The 20,244-nt window shown below is 34.8% G+C and overlaps 2 protein-coding genes across 5 annotated transcripts; both read left to right on the top strand.

Annotated features, from left to right (window-relative positions):
- The first annotated feature begins 4,469 nt into the window (after positions 1-4,469).
- Positions 4,470-9,315, top strand: LOC140807231 (uncharacterized). Of its 4 annotated transcripts, none has more exons than XM_073164001.1 (13): positions 4,470-4,662; positions 5,229-5,346; positions 5,439-5,500; positions 5,895-5,945; positions 6,017-6,043; positions 6,302-6,406; positions 6,596-6,703; positions 6,862-6,933; positions 7,017-7,067; positions 7,298-7,360; positions 7,442-7,566; positions 8,137-8,305; positions 8,451-9,315. In XM_073164001.1, exons 2-13 carry the CDS (start codon positions 5,235-5,237, stop codon positions 9,171-9,173), a joined length of 1,668 nt encoding a protein of 555 aa, XP_073020102.1. In that variant the 5' UTR covers positions 4,470-4,662; positions 5,229-5,234; the 3' UTR covers positions 9,174-9,315. The 4 variants fall into 4 exon arrangements, with proteins under 4 accessions (XP_073020102.1, XP_073020101.1, XP_073020104.1 ...); XM_073164000.1 differs by having other exon boundaries at positions 5,225-5,346; XM_073164003.1 differs by lacking the exon at positions 5,439-5,500 and having other exon boundaries at positions 4,471-4,662.
- A 7,375-nt stretch (positions 9,316-16,690) lies between these two features.
- On the top strand, positions 16,691-19,226 carry LOC140806620 (uncharacterized). The gene is made up of 3 exons (XM_073163179.1): positions 16,691-17,939; positions 18,033-18,236; positions 18,730-19,226. Exons 1-3 carry the CDS (start codon positions 16,691-16,693, stop codon positions 19,224-19,226), a joined length of 1,950 nt encoding a protein of 649 aa, XP_073019280.1.
- The last annotated feature ends 1,018 nt before the right edge of the window (positions 19,227-20,244 follow it).

The following is a 20,244-nucleotide window of genomic DNA, read 5'->3' as shown; positions in this document are numbered from 1 at the left end:
ATGCTCCAAGCTCGATGGGCAATTGTCAAAGGTCGAGCTCGAGACTGGTACAGAAAAAAGTTAAAACATATTATATTAGCATGCATTATTTACATGATTGGTGAAGATGAGGGGGTTCACGTGACAAATTGGTACAACGATAAAGGTGATGAACCCACACAACTTGTCTAGGGCTCAAACTGAGGATTTCATGAATATCTCTGAACAAATTCCGAAATACGTGATACTCATGTGCATCACCAACTTCGTGCCGACTTAGTTGAACATATTTGTTCACAATATAACAACAACCCTTGAATTAGTTGTAACGTAACGTACTTCTGAACTACTTTAAAATTTGCGGAAAAATAAAAATTTTCTTAAATACCCATAAACTTCCAAACTGTGATCATAAATGAACTGTCCAACCAAAAGTATTTGCAAAGGTATAGACACAATTAAAGTTGCTAAAGAAAATATTTGTTTAAACATTGTAATCAAAACGTGAAATCAGAGTATTTTGAACACTTCATAAAAACTTAAAATATGGCGGTCCTCGGGTTTAGCCTCCCGCCCAGTCCAAGCCAACTCACTGGTCCTCACCTCTCGTCTCTTCAAAGTCATCCTCATCTGCATCGATCAAGTTTAGTGAGTCTAAAGATTCAACATGTATAAACTGGAGATAACAAGTAATACGTAATAAAACCACATGCATCTTTAAAGTAGAGCCTACATACTTGAAACTTGAACTTGCATACAAAAGCTTGAATATGCATACATGTCATAGACGTGCCATAAACGTGAAACTTTTCTTAAACATACTTGCATCATACATACTTGAGCATACATACATAACATAATTTTGCGTAGAGTCATGTTTCAAAGCAAGTGACCCATACATAAATGAGCCTGATCAGACTAAACCACAGTACTGGGCTGACATGTTAGATCCACTGCCACATACATGATATCCCCGTTCATAATTTAACGGGTGGATTGGTCCTTGGTGATACTTTACCGCTTTCTAATCCTGATTTAAACCCGTTCATAATTTAACGGGGTGGATTGGTCCCTGGTCATACTTTACCGCTTTCCAATCACATACATAATTTGGTCACAAGACATTTAGTATACCTCAAAAACTTAAAAGTATTTTCTTTGCACAACGAACATACTTACTTGGCGTTGAGGGATTCGTTGGATCTCGTTTAGGGCCACTACTGCACATACTAGCATGAACTCAAACACTTAACTTACATAACTTAGACGTAGGTATTCGTACTCACCACTGAATTAAATAAATAGCTTACGACATTCTAGATCACTCGGGACTTGACCTCGCTTAATCTTCGTAATAAACCATGACATAAAACCCCAAAGCAATCAATATAATATTTCCCAAAACTGGAGTACACGGACCTCGTGCACCCCTCTGGGTCCGGGTCCAAGTAGGTATTGTATCTTCAATCTACGGAAATAACTCAGGCACGGACCCCGTGTAAGGTCTGTCTAAAGGTCTGTGTACCTACTGGGTTTTGAAATCTCGTAAGAAACAAAGGCACGGACCCCGTGTCAGGGTCCGTATAGAGGTTCGGCTAGACACTAAAAATCGAACTTGCGGGAAAATTTTACATGACGCTTCTTTCTTCCAACCAAACCAAATGGGCTAAGAATCGACACCTCGAGACCCATCCTAGAATGCTAAGGTATTGAGTCCAACCCATGCAAACCATCGGAAACGTCCCCAACCTCGAAAAACAACAACAAAACGACACCACTCGAAATTCGATACCATATTCTTCCTAAGGTTTCTATTACTTCCCAAGCCATCCCCGACTTTAAACGAAACCCCAAACAGTACCTGAACACATCCCACATCATGTGTAAATGCAGTAGTGATGGCCTAACGATGTCCAACGAAGCCTTCAACTCAAACACTTCAAGAATTCATCAATAACATATTTTTCAAAAAAACACAATTTGAGCAGTCCCACAAAAATGGTCATAACTCACTCAATTTTTGCCCAAATATTTCGAATTTTATATCAAATCGAAGGTATCAAAAACTTATACATTTCATATGTTGATAGTTTTCCCAAAATCTTGACCTAAAGATCGGGGTAATTCAAAATACAGTAAAAACGATATTCTGAAATATAGATTGATCAAACAATTTTTCTGCTCAAACCATTTACATCACACATGAATTTTTACACATAAAAATATCACAACACATAATATGACTAGATCGATGCAGGAAAAACATAATATACATGCCTTTTGATATTTAAAACTCACGATACAACGATACCAAAGCTGAAACAGCGCGAGGCTTGATCCGAGACGACCGTGGCACTATTTTTCTTGAAGAAAAATCAACGAAAACTCGTTGGAAATATTCAGAGAAGGGCGGCTGCACTCTTGCTCTAAGAACCCTAATATTTTCCTCTCAAAATCTGAAATAGAGTGTAAGGAATTGTGTGTGTGTGTAATTAACATGAATGTGTGTGTGTAAAAAGAGTGTGTGCGTGAGTTTTGGGTTTAGTTAGGGAATTAAATGGCTTAATTATACCATTAACAATTTAATTAAAAATGCTAATTAAAATGCTAATTCTAAGCCAAGTCCCCTAATTTAAAATAAAAAGTACACTTGCTAAACTTTAAAAGTTTTACAATCTTAAAATCATTAAATAAATAAATAAATTAGGCTTTTAAAATGCTAAAACCAAGTAAATCTGAAAAGATCGGTTAGAAGGTGATAAGTGTTTAGAAGGGGGGTTTTGAATAAACACTCACGGATTATAAATTCTTTTCGAAGATTGGGTTCAGTTTAATGACAACTGACACTCGGTATCTCGTCAGTCGATAACAATCAGTTTAATTGAAAAACATTTGCGGAAGTAGACTGACTGATAGATAGAATAGCTGATAGTAACTGAAATAAAATGCACACGGTTTGTTTCTGGATGTTCGGAGAATAGAATAACTCATACGTCACCTCTTCTATCACGAAGATAGATTTTCACTAAAAGACTTTGATCGAATGCAAACGTTGTACTGACCCACTTCAGTCTGGACTTAACATTTCCAAAACTGAAACTCTTAGTTCACAAAAACTTTTACAGTGCATGACTGAATATAACACAACTGAATGAATCTAACAAAGATTACAAAGTGCTAACAAGCTCGTCAAAATAGCCTTGATTGCTACTGATATATCTGATAAGAGTGAGCTCTTGATATTTGAATACGAGTGTTGATTTTAGCAGAGTAACATCAAGCTTGAATAGAATAGGTGTTTGTGTTGTATCTTCTCAGCTGCCCTCTTCACCTATTTATAGGTTTCCCTCTCAACGGTAATATTAAATAACATTTGAATCCATATATCCGTTGATTGCCACGTCAATATTCTCTGAAATTCGTACACTGCAATATTTGAATTGTGGCGTTCCACTACCAGTTGCAGTCTGTTGTACTATTTGTCGGTTGTCGTTCTCAACTGATGACGTATACAGCTGAGAGATCAGCTGAAGGATACTCTGCTGGAAAACTCACAACTGATTGTTTCAACTGATCAGTTCCCAACTGATCAGTCAGTTAGATTTGGATTTAGCTGGTATGCATTAATCTTCAGCTAATGACAACTAACAGTTGTAAGATTTTTAGTCAGTTAAGCTCGTTTGTCTTTGATCAGTTATTCCAGTAAGTTCGAAGCTTAGTTTGTCAAATCACTGAAATTTAGTTTCCAACAAAATCATTTAAAATGCCCATTTCTTAACTTAAAATAAAATACCGTGTTTTAAAATTGCCAAAATCGTTGCCGATCTCTTTTCCTCGATCCCTCATCGAATAATCACCTGAAAAATGAAACTCGAGAAAAAATTTTAACGTGCATCACATAAATATAATAATATAAAATAATTAAATTAAATGGATCATGCATCGCTATAAATAATTTTAAACTTAAGTAAACAATTTGACAAGTTTAAATAAATACATGAGTTTTACGTGTAGTGAATTTGAGCTCTACATTAATATTTTACATTTTCTCTTACATTTAATTTATATGTTTTATTTTTATTTTTATGCAAGTATTATTTATTTTTATATGTTGTATTCTTTCATTTTAAGTTTATAATAAAATTTAATTTTAAATAAATAACACTTAGAAAATAAGATAAAATTAGGTACTAAATATATAAAAACATTTTATTATTTATATAAAATAATAATACTTTAAATTTTGTAAATAATTTGAAATTGAATTTATTTACTTTTAAATAAAAATAAGATGATGAGTGGATAACGAAATCTATGTACAAATAATGAGTATTAATGTTAAAAATGGAAAAATAGATATGTTTATGACATGTGAATTTTACGATTTTTGACGACGCGACTGAGTGATATTACGGTATCGAATCGTATACTCGAAAGAGGTGATGGATGAGCTAAGTAAATTTTTTAAAATATCAATCAAATATTATATTTGCCTGGACAAACGATAAACCCTCACGGCTTCTTCCCCACTCAACAGCTTTTGTGCTTTCCAATATGTTTCAGTCATTTTCATACGAACTTTGATTAGCATAAAATCTTGATCAAACTGGGGGAAAGATTGCTGATTTAAGTGGATCAAACGCTGCTCAATTCATTCCATTTTAGTGAAGAAATTGAGAGAAGGTTGGATTTCGATTTACTTTGTCGTTTCTGCTTGAATTTTTCCTTGGCTATTTGCTGAAACTGCAAATGAAACGACTCTTAATATAACTGTAAATGGGGCTTCTGTTCTTCTCCGACGATTTGATTTGCTTTCATATTTTATAATCACTTTAATGTTTCAGTTTTTATATTCATTCTTTTGACCACTGGTTTAGTTTTTGTGTTGTTGGAATGACTGATTGATATGTAGATGATCGCCCAAGTATCTGTAACCTTTGTTGGTGTTGCTTAATTTGAAAATTTTACTGGAGAAGTGGAAATTCTGAGAAAGTTCGTAACTTTTTTGGCAAGAGGGTGGAATCGAAATTCATTCACGAGGCGACTTTAATTTTGATAAAATTTCAAATTTTTCTTACGATGAATATTTTTTATGAGGAGCGATATCTTCGGCTGTGTCGCATGAGCATCTGAATTCTCAAGGTTTTTTTAACTCCCAAAAATAACTTTGTTGCTTTATTTGTTAAGCGAAGATCAATGCTTTGATGTTAGTTACTGTTTTACCAATATAATTGTATTACAAAAGATAGAGGGCAATGTCGACCACTTCTAAAATGGAAGCAAGAGTGGACAGAAATCAACAACCACCACAGCCAAAGATACAAATATATTCTACTCCAAATGATGAAATATCTGGCTTCTGGAGAGGTTCTGCCATAACTTTTCTTTTTTAATTTCAAAGAAATTTCTTGCTTGTTATAAGTGAACTTTATTCGCTAAATTGATATTTATTTTATCAGAGAAGTATGAAAAGGATGCAAAGAAGAACTGGGATATATTTTATAAACGTCATCAAGACCGGGTTTGTTCATTTGTTCCATCTTATCCAATTAGCTGAAAAAATATGATTGTCAAAGTTCTCTTCAGGGGATATATGAGTTTTTACTATCTATTAGATTGACAAGAGGATCTTGTCGATTCAAGAAGTCATGATGCTAGGTTTGGACAAACATTTTCTGTTTGGGGTTCTGCTAATGTATATCATGTTTTGGATGTAAAAAAGTGGATATTGACTCAGGAAGTCGATATCAGTTGTGGCATGTTGCCAGGTTTTACTTAAGATTGACCAATCCACTTATTAGAGTTTCTAGCAGTTGCTTGATTCCTGATTTCTTGTCTCTCCCCGTATCAATTGTTTACCACTTTTAGGCATTTGGTTAAATGATGTTACTTTTTTGTGTTTTCGTATTCCTCAGTTCTTTAAAGATCGGCATTACCTGGACAAAGAGTGGGGACGCCACTTCTCTGTAAGTAATTCATTCACGAAATTTGTAATTTTGACTTAAACCAGATTTTAATCAAATTGCTATCTTTGTAGGAAGAAGGAAGACATGTTATTTTGGAGGTATTCCACTATGCCGAGCATTGGTTGGTTAACCATTAACTTATTTTCAATTTCAGAATCCAACTCATCTCAGCCATGCCCCATGGATTGTTTGTATCACCTACGAAGATGAGCAAGATCGTGTTTTTTCATTTCCATTTTTTCCATCTCCCCTGGTTACAATATTTAGTTTACCGGCGTTAAAGAATTGTGATATTTAACTGCCTTTCACGTGAATTTCGTGTAAATATGGTCCTTACCACAATTGCTTTTTACTAGGTTGGTTGTGGAGCTGGAAATACTGTATTTCCTTTGCTTGCAACATACCCAGATATATTTGTGCATGCGTGTGATTTCTCACCTCGTGCTGTAGATCTGGTTAAGGTTAGATTTCTTATTTAATATTTTGTGACAATGATAATCTATTTATATGTTTATGTAATTGGCTAATATCAATAATTTTTTTTATCTCCAGTTGTGAACATTGTGATGTCTTGAGCTTTTACTGTTATAAATGTAGCATACGAAGGCATTTGTTGGTAACATGTTGTTTTGTCGTGTGTACCATTCCAGAGGCACAGAGACTTCACAGAGGCAAGGATCAATGCATTTGTTTGTGATCTAACCATTGATGATTTATACCTGCATATATCTCCTTCATCCGTCGACATTGTGACAATGGTATGTATGAAGTTGCTATTACTTCAAACTTTTTTTTTTCTATTATGGTTAACTTTATGTAGTTGTCAAATGGGTTTTTTAAATCACGTCTATTTTCTTGTACCTCTTTTGATTACAAAGAATGTTTCCTTTAACCCACTGTCTAACTTTTTAAATAGATATTTGTTTTATCTGCAGTGTCCCCAGAGAAAATGGCTCTAGTGGTACAGAATATCAAAAAAGTTCTCAAGGTCATTGTCTGAGCCACACTTAACATATTATTGATTTAATATGCTCTTTATTTTTTCTGATATGATTATTATTCCTTACACAGCCAAATGGTCATATATTGTTTCGTGATTATGCTACTGGTGATCTTGCTCAGGTGAGACTCTGACCAGATTAACATTAATCTTTGTGATTGTTGTGTTATGAAATGCCTGTTTCTGCCTTCTGGTACCTATTTCAATTTGATTTGTGCTTATAGCTTTTAAATACTCGTAGCATAATGCAAATGGATTTAGTTTTGTTTCTTCCTTTAATGCATCAATTCAACTTGTACTGGTCTCGTATGTTGCAAGTCCCATCTTTTTATTTAATTCATCGTGCCAACAGGAAAGGTTCATTGGCAAGGAACAAAAGATCAGCGAAAACTTCTATGTGAGGGGTGATGGAACTGTAAGCTACCTTCATTCAGATTGAAGCTCCTTGAATTGTTATGAATATATCCAGTTTTGTATGAATAGTTCCTTTTGCCAGCGAGCTTTCTACTTCTCAGTTGAGTTCTTGGAAAATCTTTTCAAAGAAAGTGGATTCAACATGAAAGAACATGTTTTGTGCTGCAAGCAAGTTGAAAATAGGTCGAGAGAGATTGTGATGAAAAGGTAAATTATTTGATATTATTTTGATAAAGACTCCTCCTGCAAGGCAATATCGTATTATAATGATGGCTTTTGCTGAATTCAGTTTAAACTTAAAATGAGCAATGCTCTTACATTGACAGAGAGCAACATGCCTGTTGATGGTTCTGGGATGTGTTATCATCTGTTAAATATAACAAACCCCGTGTGTTTCTTTCTTCTTCGTATCTGATTTTATCATCGTCCAGGAAATGCCCTGCCTAGAATAGGAGATGATGGTGCTTAGCTTGATGATGCTGGAAATTGTGCAGCTTTACATTTTAATTTAGAAATGGACCGTTCTTAATTCAGCTATTGTAAAAGTTAGTGTACAGAAAATTTTCCTGGCAAACATGAGAAAAGAAGGGCAAAAAGTACAGCTAACAGATTATTTGCTCTCTTTATATCCTTTTGCTTCTTCCAAATGCCACTAATAGCACAATCACATTCACCCGCTCATAAGATGCCACATTAGGATTCTTTGAATTCTGTACTCATTTCATCTTGACTGTGTATGTATTCGTTTTTATAAGAAGATTGTATTTTTCCTTGCAGGCGATGGGTTCAAGCTGTATTTCAGGCAGCTTACTGTACAACTGGCAGTGCAGTGAGTCATCTACAAGGGGATAATGAGAAACCGAAAGATGTTGAAAATGGGTTTGAAATTGAAATCTCCGAGGGCATGGCCATTGAAATGTTTGGTGTACCCCCTTCCAGTGAAGAGGTGATGATCACCTCACCCTTAGCTTCTCTAAACTCACTTTCGTAAACGCTTACTAACACCTGATGTACCCCGAAACCGTGGTTATTTATATCGGATTTGTTCTTTCATCTTACGAGCCTTTGCCTGAATTGCTAATCTTTTTCAGGTTGTTGATGTTGCAATAAAGGATTACAATTTCAAGATAAAACTACTTTCCAAAGAGTACCAACATACCTGCACGTCAACAGGCTTAATGCTATGGGAATCAGCTAGGTTAATGGCTTATGTACTTGCCACAAATCAAGAAATTGTCTCCGGTAAAAGGGTTTTAGAACTTGGATGTGGCTGCAGTGGACTCTGTTCAATGATTGCTGCTAGATCTGCGAACCTCGTTGTTGCCACTGATGGTGACACAAAAGTACTCGAATTCTTGACTGAAAATGTATCCTCAAACCTCGAATCACCATTTCTCGATACACTACACACTAGAAAACTAGAATGGGGTAATGAAACCGACATAGAAGCTATACGGAAACTAAACAGGAAAAAATTTGATGTTATTATTGGCACGGATGTGACATATATTCCTCAGGCTATTAACCCCCTGTTCGCTACCGCACGAGAATTGATGTCATCCAGCAGAATTATGGAACAGGATCAAAAACCAGTTTTGATTCTATGCCATGTTTTGCGCAGAGTAGACGAGCTGTCTTTGACTTCTGCTGCATCGGAATATGGTTTCAGATTGGTGGATAGATGGCCTGAATCAAACCCGCATGATCCATTTCAAGGTATTGTCAAGAATTGGTTTTCTGATAGCCAATACGCAGTTCCGTCTAGAGCACTCAGTATCATGTATTTTAGTGTTGCAGACACCAAAGATGATTGATAGCCAATATGCAAATCTTTTTAACTATTATTATTTGATGTTTTGAGTTTTTGTAAGATGCATGCTGAAGCCAATGTGTGAGTGAATTCAAGTTCCTTGATTTTGTTCGTTTGCCCATAGAATCAATCATTTCCTTTTTATAGTTTTGCCTTTCCTCTTAACAAGAACTCAATCGTCAAGTTAGTTAATATTAGAGCTGACAATTTTCTATTAAAAATTAAAAGTTTTATTTACTCGATTAGAATTAATTGTTCAATTTAAATCATCATGCAATTATACATATCATAGTGGCCAAATGAAAAGTTTTACATAGGGACATGAAAATCGGATTTGTATTTTGTGTATAATATATGGAAAAAACATCAAAAATTATTTAAAAGATCGATGTGATTAAAATCATGAATAGTTTATCAAAATTTTAATTTGTTCATCACTTCAAATTATTATGTAAAAATTGAAAACTCAAATGCAATATGATGATGATTGGTTTAACATTGAGATTTATAACGTGATAATTACAAATATTCCTTATAACATTACCATTTACAATATTGTCTTTGACAGTCAATCAAAACTTATTATAAAACTGTACAAAATATTTCTCTTTTTTGGTTTTTTTTTTGTTTTTTTGTTTTGCTAAAGGCTATATTTGATGCTTTTTTTTTTTTTTTTACTATATATCAAACTTTATCCAATAAATAATTAATAAATAAATAAAAACTCATAGCAGTCACGGGCTCGTCTCAATGCTGTTCTGTTCGAAAACAAAGAGCATTTACACTCCACCACACTTAATTAAATAATAATTTATACTTATCAAATTCTTTAATTTATAGTTTAATATATAAGCAGTTAGGGTTTCATTGCCACTTCCCTCTTTATGAACTCAAACGAATTCTTCATTCCAAAAAAAAAAGCACAAGAAAGGCATACATTTGAAGGAATAACCACTACTAAACCATATGATTTGTCCAAAATTCTATAGCTCTAGTTTCCAATATTGGCTACAACCAAATACTTCACACAAATGCACCCCAAAGGAAACAATGGCAAACGTACAGAAGCAATAGTACCATACCTGCCTAATTTCATCTTTTCTAAACAGTCAATGTTCCTATTTGCATTATTTTTTAGACAGTGGAGTTTTATCCTAAACAAACAGATGAATCATAGATAACCCGAAAACCGAATCTCTCAACATCACTAGATAAACTACCATTCAGTTTGTTTAGAATCTCATGTCTTTCTTGCTTTTTAGTACAAAATGATGAGGTTCTCATTGATGTATTAGGAGGTCTTTCTTGTTTTTCAGCACAAAATGATCTCCTAGAGCATGAATTTAAAATAAGGGAGCAACTATTTTATGTTAAACTTAGTTATGCACTGCACTAGATTGGCAGATGTTTGTTTAATGTCAAAGTACCAAAGATTAAGGTTACCTTAACAGACTACAGACCTTTGAAGCTTTAAACATGTTGAGTGTTTGGATCTTTAAAAAAGACAGCAAGGAACTCATAAACAATATGTTTTGATGTGGCTTTCATCATTACATGTGCATAAATATTGTGATCAAAACCATACTCCATATACTTAGAAGCTTTATATTCAGAACTTAGTAATATTAACACATGATTCAAGAAAAAACTATGTATTCATAAAGAATTTCTTTTTGCGAAACAAAACATTTCATTTGTATACAATGTAGAATGAGATCAAGAAAACCCAAAAAAATAAAAACCTTATACAAAGAGAATCCAATATTGTCTCTAACTCTCCATCCCTATCATAAAAATATATACATATATAGATATATGTATGTATGTATATATATATATCCCAATTGCCTTCAAATTTAAAACAATTGATCAATCAAACTTTGGTTCTTCCTATGGAGCTGTCCTCGCAAATACTGTGAGATCAACAAAAGAATTATGGGTAGAGCCCTGAAAATTAAACTGCACACAAACAAAAATTAGTTAGTGTTTTTGTACATTTTAAAAAAATAAGTCATATATGTGATGTTTGAATCCCTAACTAGCAGCAATTATCGTCGTATGATAAATAATTGGGAACAAGAAAATTCAATCCCTACGAAAAGCGAAAAAAAAGAGAGATAAGAAGAAAAAATGAAGAAAATTTAATTTGGGGCACCACAAGTCCAGATCTGAAGATTCTTCACATAACACAACCAAGATTCCTCCGAGTCCAGAACCCTAGACCTAATTTCGAGTGTCTTCCCAAAAATGAGAAGCCCCCAAGAATTTGAACTGCCAAAATTACAATAATTCCTGCAAGAAACGTACCCTTCAAGCCCAACATCTTAAAATCTAAGTCAGAAACAAAAACACAACGCAAACCCTTTTGAGAAACACATACATCTTTTCTCTCAAGTACACGTTTTAGTGTGTATAAATGATTACAAAATATATATACATATAGAAAGAGAGGGAGAGAGAGTGGATGGGGTGACAGACAGAGGGTGAGCACACATAGTTTCAAGCATGTACATATCTTTCATGCAAGAAAACACCATTTGTGCTCACTCTCTTCTGTCACCTCCTTTTACCCATTTTGCCCTCGAATTTCAAGAACTCGGCATAGAAACAAGCAGATCCATATGTTTGTTTGTTTTAAACATGTTATATATATATATAGAGACACAGAAGAAGATGTTGCTTCGGAGGAGGAACCCTAAAGTGGGAAACCCTCAAGCAGGAACAAGAAAGCAGTACTGTTCCATTAGAAAAAAGGAACACCACCTTAATTATATATATATAGAGACAGGAGAAGAGGAAGAAGATGTTGCTTCGGAGGAGGAACCCTTAAGTGGGAAACCCTCAGGCAGGAACAAAAAAGCACTGTTCCATTAGAAAAAGGAACACATCCTCTTGATTTGGGGTATGGAGAATTGATGGGGGGGTTGCCTTTTTATAGGCAAAAAACCACCAACGGCTCCACCAATTATGGAATAATTGTGGGGCTTTCTAAGGATTTGGGAACTCATTATCTTGCCTTTGGCATTAGCTTAGATATTATACTATGTATGTATATGTATATATAACAAACAGTGTGTTTTATCGTTTCCTAGACAACTCAACTTCTATAATTTCTATTCTTTGGTTTATTTAAATTTAAACTTTTCTTTCATTTTTCCAGCCCCTTCAAATATAGAAATTAAATTATTTTGGTAATGCATTTTATTTAGTTTGATTGGTATTTTACACGCAATGCGTGCACATGAGTACTAGTTTTAATTACATGATGAGTCAAGCCGATATATTCTTTTCTTGATCACTTAAATTTAAAGGAATAAATTTTGATTGAAACAGTTATCATGAAAAAAATGTTAAACTGTTTATTAAATGATAATTCAAAATCGGGATTATATTTCTTTTAATGAAGACCATCTATTCCCAAAAGAAAAAATGTAACAAAAAAATCAGAATCCATAATCTGAATTGCTTATACCAATGCATCTTGTAATTCTAAATCTTTTTTACTACCCAATAGGCCTTATCACTTCCTTTATCGCTATCTGTATTTATGGTCAAACTCATTCAATGTTTTTCTGCGCATGACATTTTGTAAGCTTATCTGCAGAACATGGCTACACAGAAAATGAATTTATACATGCACTAATTATATAGAGTGTGTCTCATGTGAGACCGTCTCACGGATCATAATCTGTGATACGGGTCAACCATACCCATGTTCACAATAAAAAGTTAAAAGTAATATTTTTGCATGGGTGACCCAAATAAGAGATCCGTCTCACAGATACGACCCGTGAGACCGTCTCACACAAGTCTTTCTCTTGTTGTATAAGTTGATAATCTTAACCTTTAGGTGTTTGTTTCTAAGTAATTTTGTTAATGGCTCTCAATTCCAAAATTAGATTGCCAAAACAACATATTTCCAAAAATTATTCAATGATTATCATTAATAGTGTTAATATCCATAAATATAAAATAAAACACAACTAAAAATTAAAACTATTGTAAAACTAAATTGAGTACTATTACTTTTATTTCATCTTAATATATGAATTATTTTTTATTTTGTTTCAAATCAAAGATGTTTCATTCTTATTTTTATAATTTATCACACATTTCCTTACTTTTCCATAAGATAGAAAACTTAATTCTTTCAATTAATCATAATATTGTATAGTTTATTTATTTTATATTATAGTTAAATAGATAAAAAAAAGTCATGACTAACTTTTCAAAGATGATTTTTTTTTTTTTATCATACAAATATATTACATTTTTTTAAAAAAGTAATGAAATGCATGGATCAAGAAAATTAAAAAGAAATAAATAGATGAGGGTAATCTTGTCAAATAAAAAACTAGAAGGTCAAATGTAGTACTTTTAATTAACAAACATAAAGTGTAAATATCATTTGAAACTGGTAATATCGAGTGGTATTAGGCAAAAACTTGTGTGAGACGGTCTCACGGGTCGTATTTGTGAGACGGATCTCTTATTTGGGTCACCCATGAAAAAGTATTACTTTTTATGTTAAGAGTATTACTTTTTATTGTGAATATGGGTAGGGTTGACTCGTCTCACGGATTATGACCCGTGAGACGGTCTTACATGAGACTCACTCGTGGTATTAATACATAATTAAATTAAAAAAAAATTATACTCTTTGTTATGAAAATAATATGAATAAAATAAATGTTCAATTTATTTGAGGGAAAAATTTATTTATTCACTCAATCAAATTTCACGCAATTTTTTTTTTTCAAAAATGCAAAAACTCTTGTGAGACCTTCTTATAGATCAAATTTGTGAGACGAATATCTGATCCAACCTGATTGGACCAGACCAGACCATGAAATGTATTTGTTAGGATCGGTGAGGTACAATCATTGAACTTCAATAGCTCAGTTATTGAAATATCGAATACCAGAAATTAAATCGATATTGATTTTCAAACAAAGCGGAAGATACTTAAAATAATCATTCTAAAACGGAGTAAATATTTTGTAAAACATTTAAAAAACATGCAAATTAAATGTATAATTTGAGGTATTTTATTAAACATTTTGTATTCCATATTTTGGTAATTATAGAACGCAAAAATGCTTCAACAATGCCTACCAAAACAACAATAAGTAAATATAATAAAGTATAGATGCACAAATTTATTTATGAAAGTTCGAATGTCAAATAATTATGTCTCACCCCTCCATCCATTGCCCGAAATAAAGGATTCCACTAGAAGCCTTACAATTCATTTGTACCAGCATGATCCAACCGATGTCACACTCTCGATTAGAACTCCTAGCACACTCTCGGTTCTAGTTTGGGACAAAAGTGTTACAACCAATTACATATTCTTTAATTTCTTTGTGCAAATATTACCACTCAACTATTTTATCAAGCACCTATCTATTTTCTGTAGGTAATTTTTCTGTGAGAGTTTAATCCATTATAGTGAAATTCTCTCAATTGTAACTTCGCACAAGATGAAAGCTCTTAATCAAGATTTATATATATATAATGGAGTGAAAATCTGGGCAACATGAGTCGTGCTAGGGACGCAAAGGAAACATTAGGCTGAAAATAGAACTAGGCACTCAAGGGGCCTGCAAAAATGACTGTCCCAACGCGAGCTGGAGAAAAAAAAGAAATAAACAGAGAATGTCGCGCTAGGGCACCCAAAAGTAACCGCCTCAAGACGAGACTGAAGGAAAGAAAAAAAACATAGCTCGTCGCACTAGGACTCGCAAAAGTAGCTGCCCCCAGCGCGACGTGATTATGAATATAAATATGCACAGATTTTCTGGGAAAAGAAAGAAGAAAGTGAAAGGAATTAAATTCCTTGATATAATTTCTTTTTTAATATCTCTAATGTTTTGCCTTTCTAGACTTGAGAATAATCTCTAATTTATGATGTGATCTCGTGTAGATTTGGTATTCGATATGAGAGTCATAATATCTTTAATATATGGAATCTTATATCATTAAGATATGAGATCTTTATTCTTTAAGGAGTTTTTTTCTAATAAAACTCTGTGTGTTCTTTAATAGGATACAAGTATGAAAAAGGAGAGTGTGAGATACAAAGGAGTTCGAAGAGTTTTTCGAGACTGTAGCCATCTCGTGATTGATAAATTGTTGCTGTGAAGTGCTGCCAACATCTGAAGACAACACCTAATCACGGTTGTGATTAGTGTGTTGAGTCTCGAAGATTTTTCACTTCTCGGTTGATGCATCCGACATAGTTTTGTTATACGGTTTGTTAGAGGTGTAGGATGCAATTTGTTACTCGCCTTTATAAGGGAGTTGTTTGATTCTTTCACTAGTATTGGTTTTTTGTAAACTTACAAGTTTTTCTAGTGAATTATTTTGCCCTGAGGCACAGCACAAGTATTTGATACTTGTGCATAATTTATATCTCGTCTCTCTTATTTTTATTATAATTCAAGTTGTGTGTTAACTTCTTAAACTGAAACTTCCGCTGCATGTTGTCGTGAGTGTTACAACATCCACGCACAACACCTACTTTCTGATACACACAACAATCACCCTCATCACACTCACACTGTGGGAACAGAACTTTCAATTGGTATCAGAGCCTCCACTTGACGCTACTAAGTGAGATCCTGTTTTGTTTTGTTTTCACAGAAAAAAATGGAAGCATCAACAAACACTGTTTTTAGACCTCCCGTGTTGGATGGTTCAAACTATGCTTTGTGGAAAGTAAAGATAAGGGTCTTTATAAAATCTATTGAAGAAAGAGCTTGGCTGCGTGTACTTGATGGTTGGAGCCCACCAAAGATCGAGGATGCTGATGGAGACTCTCGGCTCAAACCCGAAAGTACATGGACAATTGATGAAGTGCAAACTTCAAATTTTAATTCCAAGGCTCTCAATGCTATATTTTCATCAGTTGACACAAGGATGTTTAACCTAATCACCAATTGTGTCTGTGCTAAAGAAGCGTGGGATATACTTCAGAAACATTGTGAAGGATCTGAGAGCGTGCGTAAAACCAGGCTAAGGATGGTGACATCAAAATTTGAAAGCTTGAGGATTGAGGACAAGGAGTCTATTCTTGAGTACGATAGCCGGTTGAGACACTTTCTAATGAAGCTCACAGTCTTGGAGACCCCATGCCCAATGAAAGATTGGTGAACAAAGTCTTAAGATCTCTCCCTGAGAGATTTAATGTCAAAGTGTGTGCAATTGAAGAATCTAAAGACACTTCAAAAATCAATGTGGATGAATTAATGAGTTCTCTCAGAACCTTTGAGATGACCCTCGGTTTACAAAGGAAGGATAAAGGGAAAACTATAGCCCTTGAAGCCTCAACCAATCTTATGATGAAATCCTTCAAATATCAAAAGAGGTGGAAAAGTCTGATTTAGGTGAAGAATCGATCTCTCTGTTTACTAAGAAATTCGGTGATTATTTGAAGACCATGAAAGAGAAGAAAAAAATGGGCAGCAATCTGTGCTACCCAACATCACCACTTCTGCAAAAGCTCAAAAGTTTACTCCTATGAAAGAACAGTTTCGACCAAAAACCGAAATGCAAATCCAATCAAATATCAGAAACCTGGATTCAGTGCAATGTAGAGAGTGTTCGGGATATGGACACTATGCCAATGAGTGTGCCAATCGACTTAGGAAAAACAAAGGCATGACTGTCACCCTGAGTGATGAAGAGTCTGATGCTGATCAAGGATCAAGTGAATCTGAAAATCACACATCGTTATCTTCTGTGATCAAGGAGAAACGCTCAATGCAAATCAATCCTTTGGGTGTTGCCACAGGTGTTGCAATACCTGGCCGCAACACCTCTTCGAATTCAGTATGTCTTAAATCTACAACCCTTGCGGAGGCATGTCAGTCTGAAACTCAAGAGGTAGATGATGATGAAGTCACTCTAGAAAGTGTGCAGACGATGTACGAAGAACTATATGAAGACTGGATCAAAAGAACTAAAGGAAATGCAATTCTCTCCAAAGAGAATGCTGAGCTAAAGTCACAAATATCACGACTTGAAGTGATCTTAAGCAAGAAAGATCTGGAATTATGCAAAGTCAAAGAGGAACTTGGAGAAGCAACTCAGATTCTTGCCAAGATGAATTCAAGTTCATCCAAACTTGATTCACTTTTGATGATTGGACAGAATGACAAAGCTGGACTTGGTTATCCGAATAGTCTGTTCGAAATTGGAGAATCTTCCAATACTGAGAGAAAACCAACTTTTTTTGTCAAAGGAAGTGTTGAAACCTCGAATGCTACACAAACTGAAAAAGGTGCTCCATCTAAAAGGCAAATATTTACCAAGAAGTCCAAATCCAGAAAACGCCACTTTATCTGCCATTATTGTTTTAGACCTGGTCATATCAAACCCTACTGCTTTAAACTGAGAGATGATTACAAGAGATGGGAATCAGAACAGGTGTTGCCACAGGTGTTGTATAACACCCGGCGCAACACTGTCAACAGAAAACCAACGGTAAAAAGGGTTTGGGTACCAAAGGCTAAGGTTCAATGTTCCGTTATTTATACTTCATTAAAGACTAACATTGTAGGAATATGGTACTTTGACAGTGGCTGTTCACGCCACATGACAGGTTCTAAAGACCATTTGATTGACTATGTTGAACTGAGGAGTGGTCATGTGACGTATGGTGGTGGTGCTAAAGGAAGAATTGCTGGCAAAGGAACCTTGAATGTTGATGGACTGCCAAATCTACACAATGTGCTTTATGTCGAAGGGCTTAACTCAAACTTAATAAGCACAAGTCAACTTTGTGATGACGGTTTGCATGTTAAGTTTGATAAAGACAATTGTGAAGTGTTTGATAATGCTAATACTCGTATTTTGACAGGTACAAGGTCTGCTGATAATTGCTATCAACTTGGAGAAGACTTAGTATGCAATCATTCAAAGGTTAGTGAATTAAACTTGTGGCATCAAAAATTGGGACATGCAAACTTCAAGACATTAAAGAATCTTGGTAAGTACGATGCTGTGAGAGGTATGCCTAATTTATCCTCTGGAATTCCGTATGTTTGTGGCGCATGTCAAAAAGGTAAGCAAACACGTGTTCCCCATCAAGTGTTGCAACACTTTGGGACAACACGGTGTCTTGAACTCTTGCACATGGATCTTATGGGTCCAATGGAAGTGGAAAGCCTTGGAGGTAAGAAGTATTCATGTGTTTGTGTGGATGATTTCTCTTGCTTTACTTGGGTAAGATTTCTTAGAGAAAAATCCGATACATTTGATGTTTTCAAGAAATTACATACTAAGATTACTAATCTACATAATCTGAGGGTTGGTAAGATAAGGACCGACCATGGTAAAGAATTTTCATGTGAAAGAGGCCGAACCTTCAGTATATTCATGTTTTTGGGTGTGTATGTTATGTTTTGAATGACCGAGACCATCTTGCAAAGTTTGACACTAAAAGTGACAAATGTTTATTCGTTGGTTATTCATCTAATAGTCTGCTTATCGCGTGTATAATCTGAGAACAAGAACGACTATGGAGTCTATTAACGTTGTTTTTGATGATCTTGCAGATCTAATGGGAAAAACAATCGAGGATGATATTGATGGGCTGCTGAACGAAAGTGAGACACTGCCTAACACAGATGTTGCACACGGTGTTGTAACACCGGAGACAACACCTGCACTGGCAGAATCAAATGATGAACTAGGAAAGTATACTGAGAATGATGACGGTGTAACCAATGAAGAGATTGATATTCCCAGCAAGATTCAGAAAAATCATCCATCATCTCAGATCATTGGAGAAACATTTGGAGGAATGCAAACGAGAAGAAAGGAGAAGGTAGACTATCGGAAAATGATGAGACTAGTATGCATGACTTCCGTATACTCTCAAGTAAGTCACTCTTGTTTTGTTTCGCTCATTGAACCCAAAAATATAAATGAAGCCTTAAAAGATGAATTTTGGGTTGATACAATGCATGAGAAACTTGAACAATTTGTTAGGAATGATGTGTGGGATTTGGTTCCCAGACCTGATAATGTGAATGTTATTGGAACCAAATGAATTTTTAAAAACAAAACTGATGAATCTGGAATTGTTGTGAGAAACAAAGCTAGGCTAGTTGCTCAAGGGTATACTCAAATTGAAGGAATTGATTTTGACGAGACATTTGCCCCTGTTGCCCGGATTGAATCGGTCAGACTTTTACTTGCTATTGCATGCTACATGGACATAAAATTATATCCAATGGATGTGAAAGTGCCTTTTTGAATGGCATCTTGAAAGAAGAAGCTTATGTAAGCCAACCGAAAGGATTTGAAGATCCACACCACCCGAACCATGTCTACAAGTTGAAGAAGGCACTTTATGGACTTAAACAAGCTCCAAGAGCATGGTATGGTAGGCTTACTGAATATCTGCTTGACTTAGGCTTCAAACGAGGTGAGGTTGATAAAACCCTTTTTATTCAAAAATCGAAGCATGATATTCTTGTGTGTCAAATTTATGTGGATGACATCATTTTTAGTGCTTCTTCTCAAAAGCATGTTGATGAATTTGTTAAATGCATGTCTACCACATTTGAAATGAGCATGGTAGGAGAATTAAGTTTCTTTCTTGGATTGCAAATTAAACAAATGCATTATGGTATCTTTCTATGTCAATCCAAGTATGCCAAGAATTTGGTGAAGAAATTCTCTACCGAGAACACTAAGCACATGAAAACACCAATGGGGTCGACTGAAAAATTGTCCAAAGACGATGTTGCGGCAGGTGTTGACAACACCCAGTATCGCAGCATCATAGGCAGTCTTCTTTACTAAGTGCAAGTCGTCCCGACATCATGTTTAGTGTATATTTGTGTGCTAGGTACCAGGCTGATCCTAAAGTCACTCATTTAAAGGCTGTCAAAAGAATTTTGCGATATATATCTGGAACAGTTGACTTAGGTTTGTGGCACACCAAAGAAACAGACACCAACTTAGTGGGCTTTAGTGATGCTGACTGGGCTGGAAACTTAGATGTTAGGAAAAGTACCACGGGTGGGTGTTTTTATCTTGGTAACAATTTGGTGTCATGGTAT

The sequence above is a fragment of the Primulina eburnea genome, chromosome 12, assembly GCF_022965805.1.
Source record: "Primulina eburnea isolate SZY01 chromosome 12, ASM2296580v1, whole genome shotgun sequence".
NCBI classification, from domain to species: Eukaryota; Viridiplantae; Streptophyta; class Magnoliopsida; order Lamiales; family Gesneriaceae; genus Primulina; species Primulina eburnea.
Note: the sequence above shows the minus strand (reverse complement) of the source record. Positions and strands in the feature narration are given on the sequence as shown.

Bases quoted from the DNA above. Each gene is read 5' to 3' on its own strand.
- LOC140806620 (XM_073163179.1), top strand. From the start codon at position 16,691: ATGAAAGAACAGTTTCGACCAAAAACCGAAATGCAAATCCAATCAAAT. The intron at 17,940-18,032 runs GCACAAGTCAAC...GTATTTTGACAG, and splicing joins GCTTAACTCAAACTTAATAA to GTACAAGGTCTGCTGATAAT. The intron at 18,237-18,729 runs GTAAGCAAACAC...ATGATCTTGCAG, and splicing joins TTGTGGCGCATGTCAAAAAG to ATCTAATGGGAAAAACAATC.
- LOC140807231 (XM_073164001.1), top strand. From the start codon at position 5,235: ATGTCGACCACTTCTAAAATGGAAGCAAGAGTGGACAGAAATCAACAA. The intron at 7,068-7,297 runs GTGAGACTCTGA...TCGTGCCAACAG, and splicing joins CTACTGGTGATCTTGCTCAG to GAAAGGTTCATTGGCAAGGA. The intron at 7,567-8,136 runs GTAAATTATTTG...TTTTCCTTGCAG, and splicing joins AGAGAGATTGTGATGAAAAG to GCGATGGGTTCAAGCTGTAT.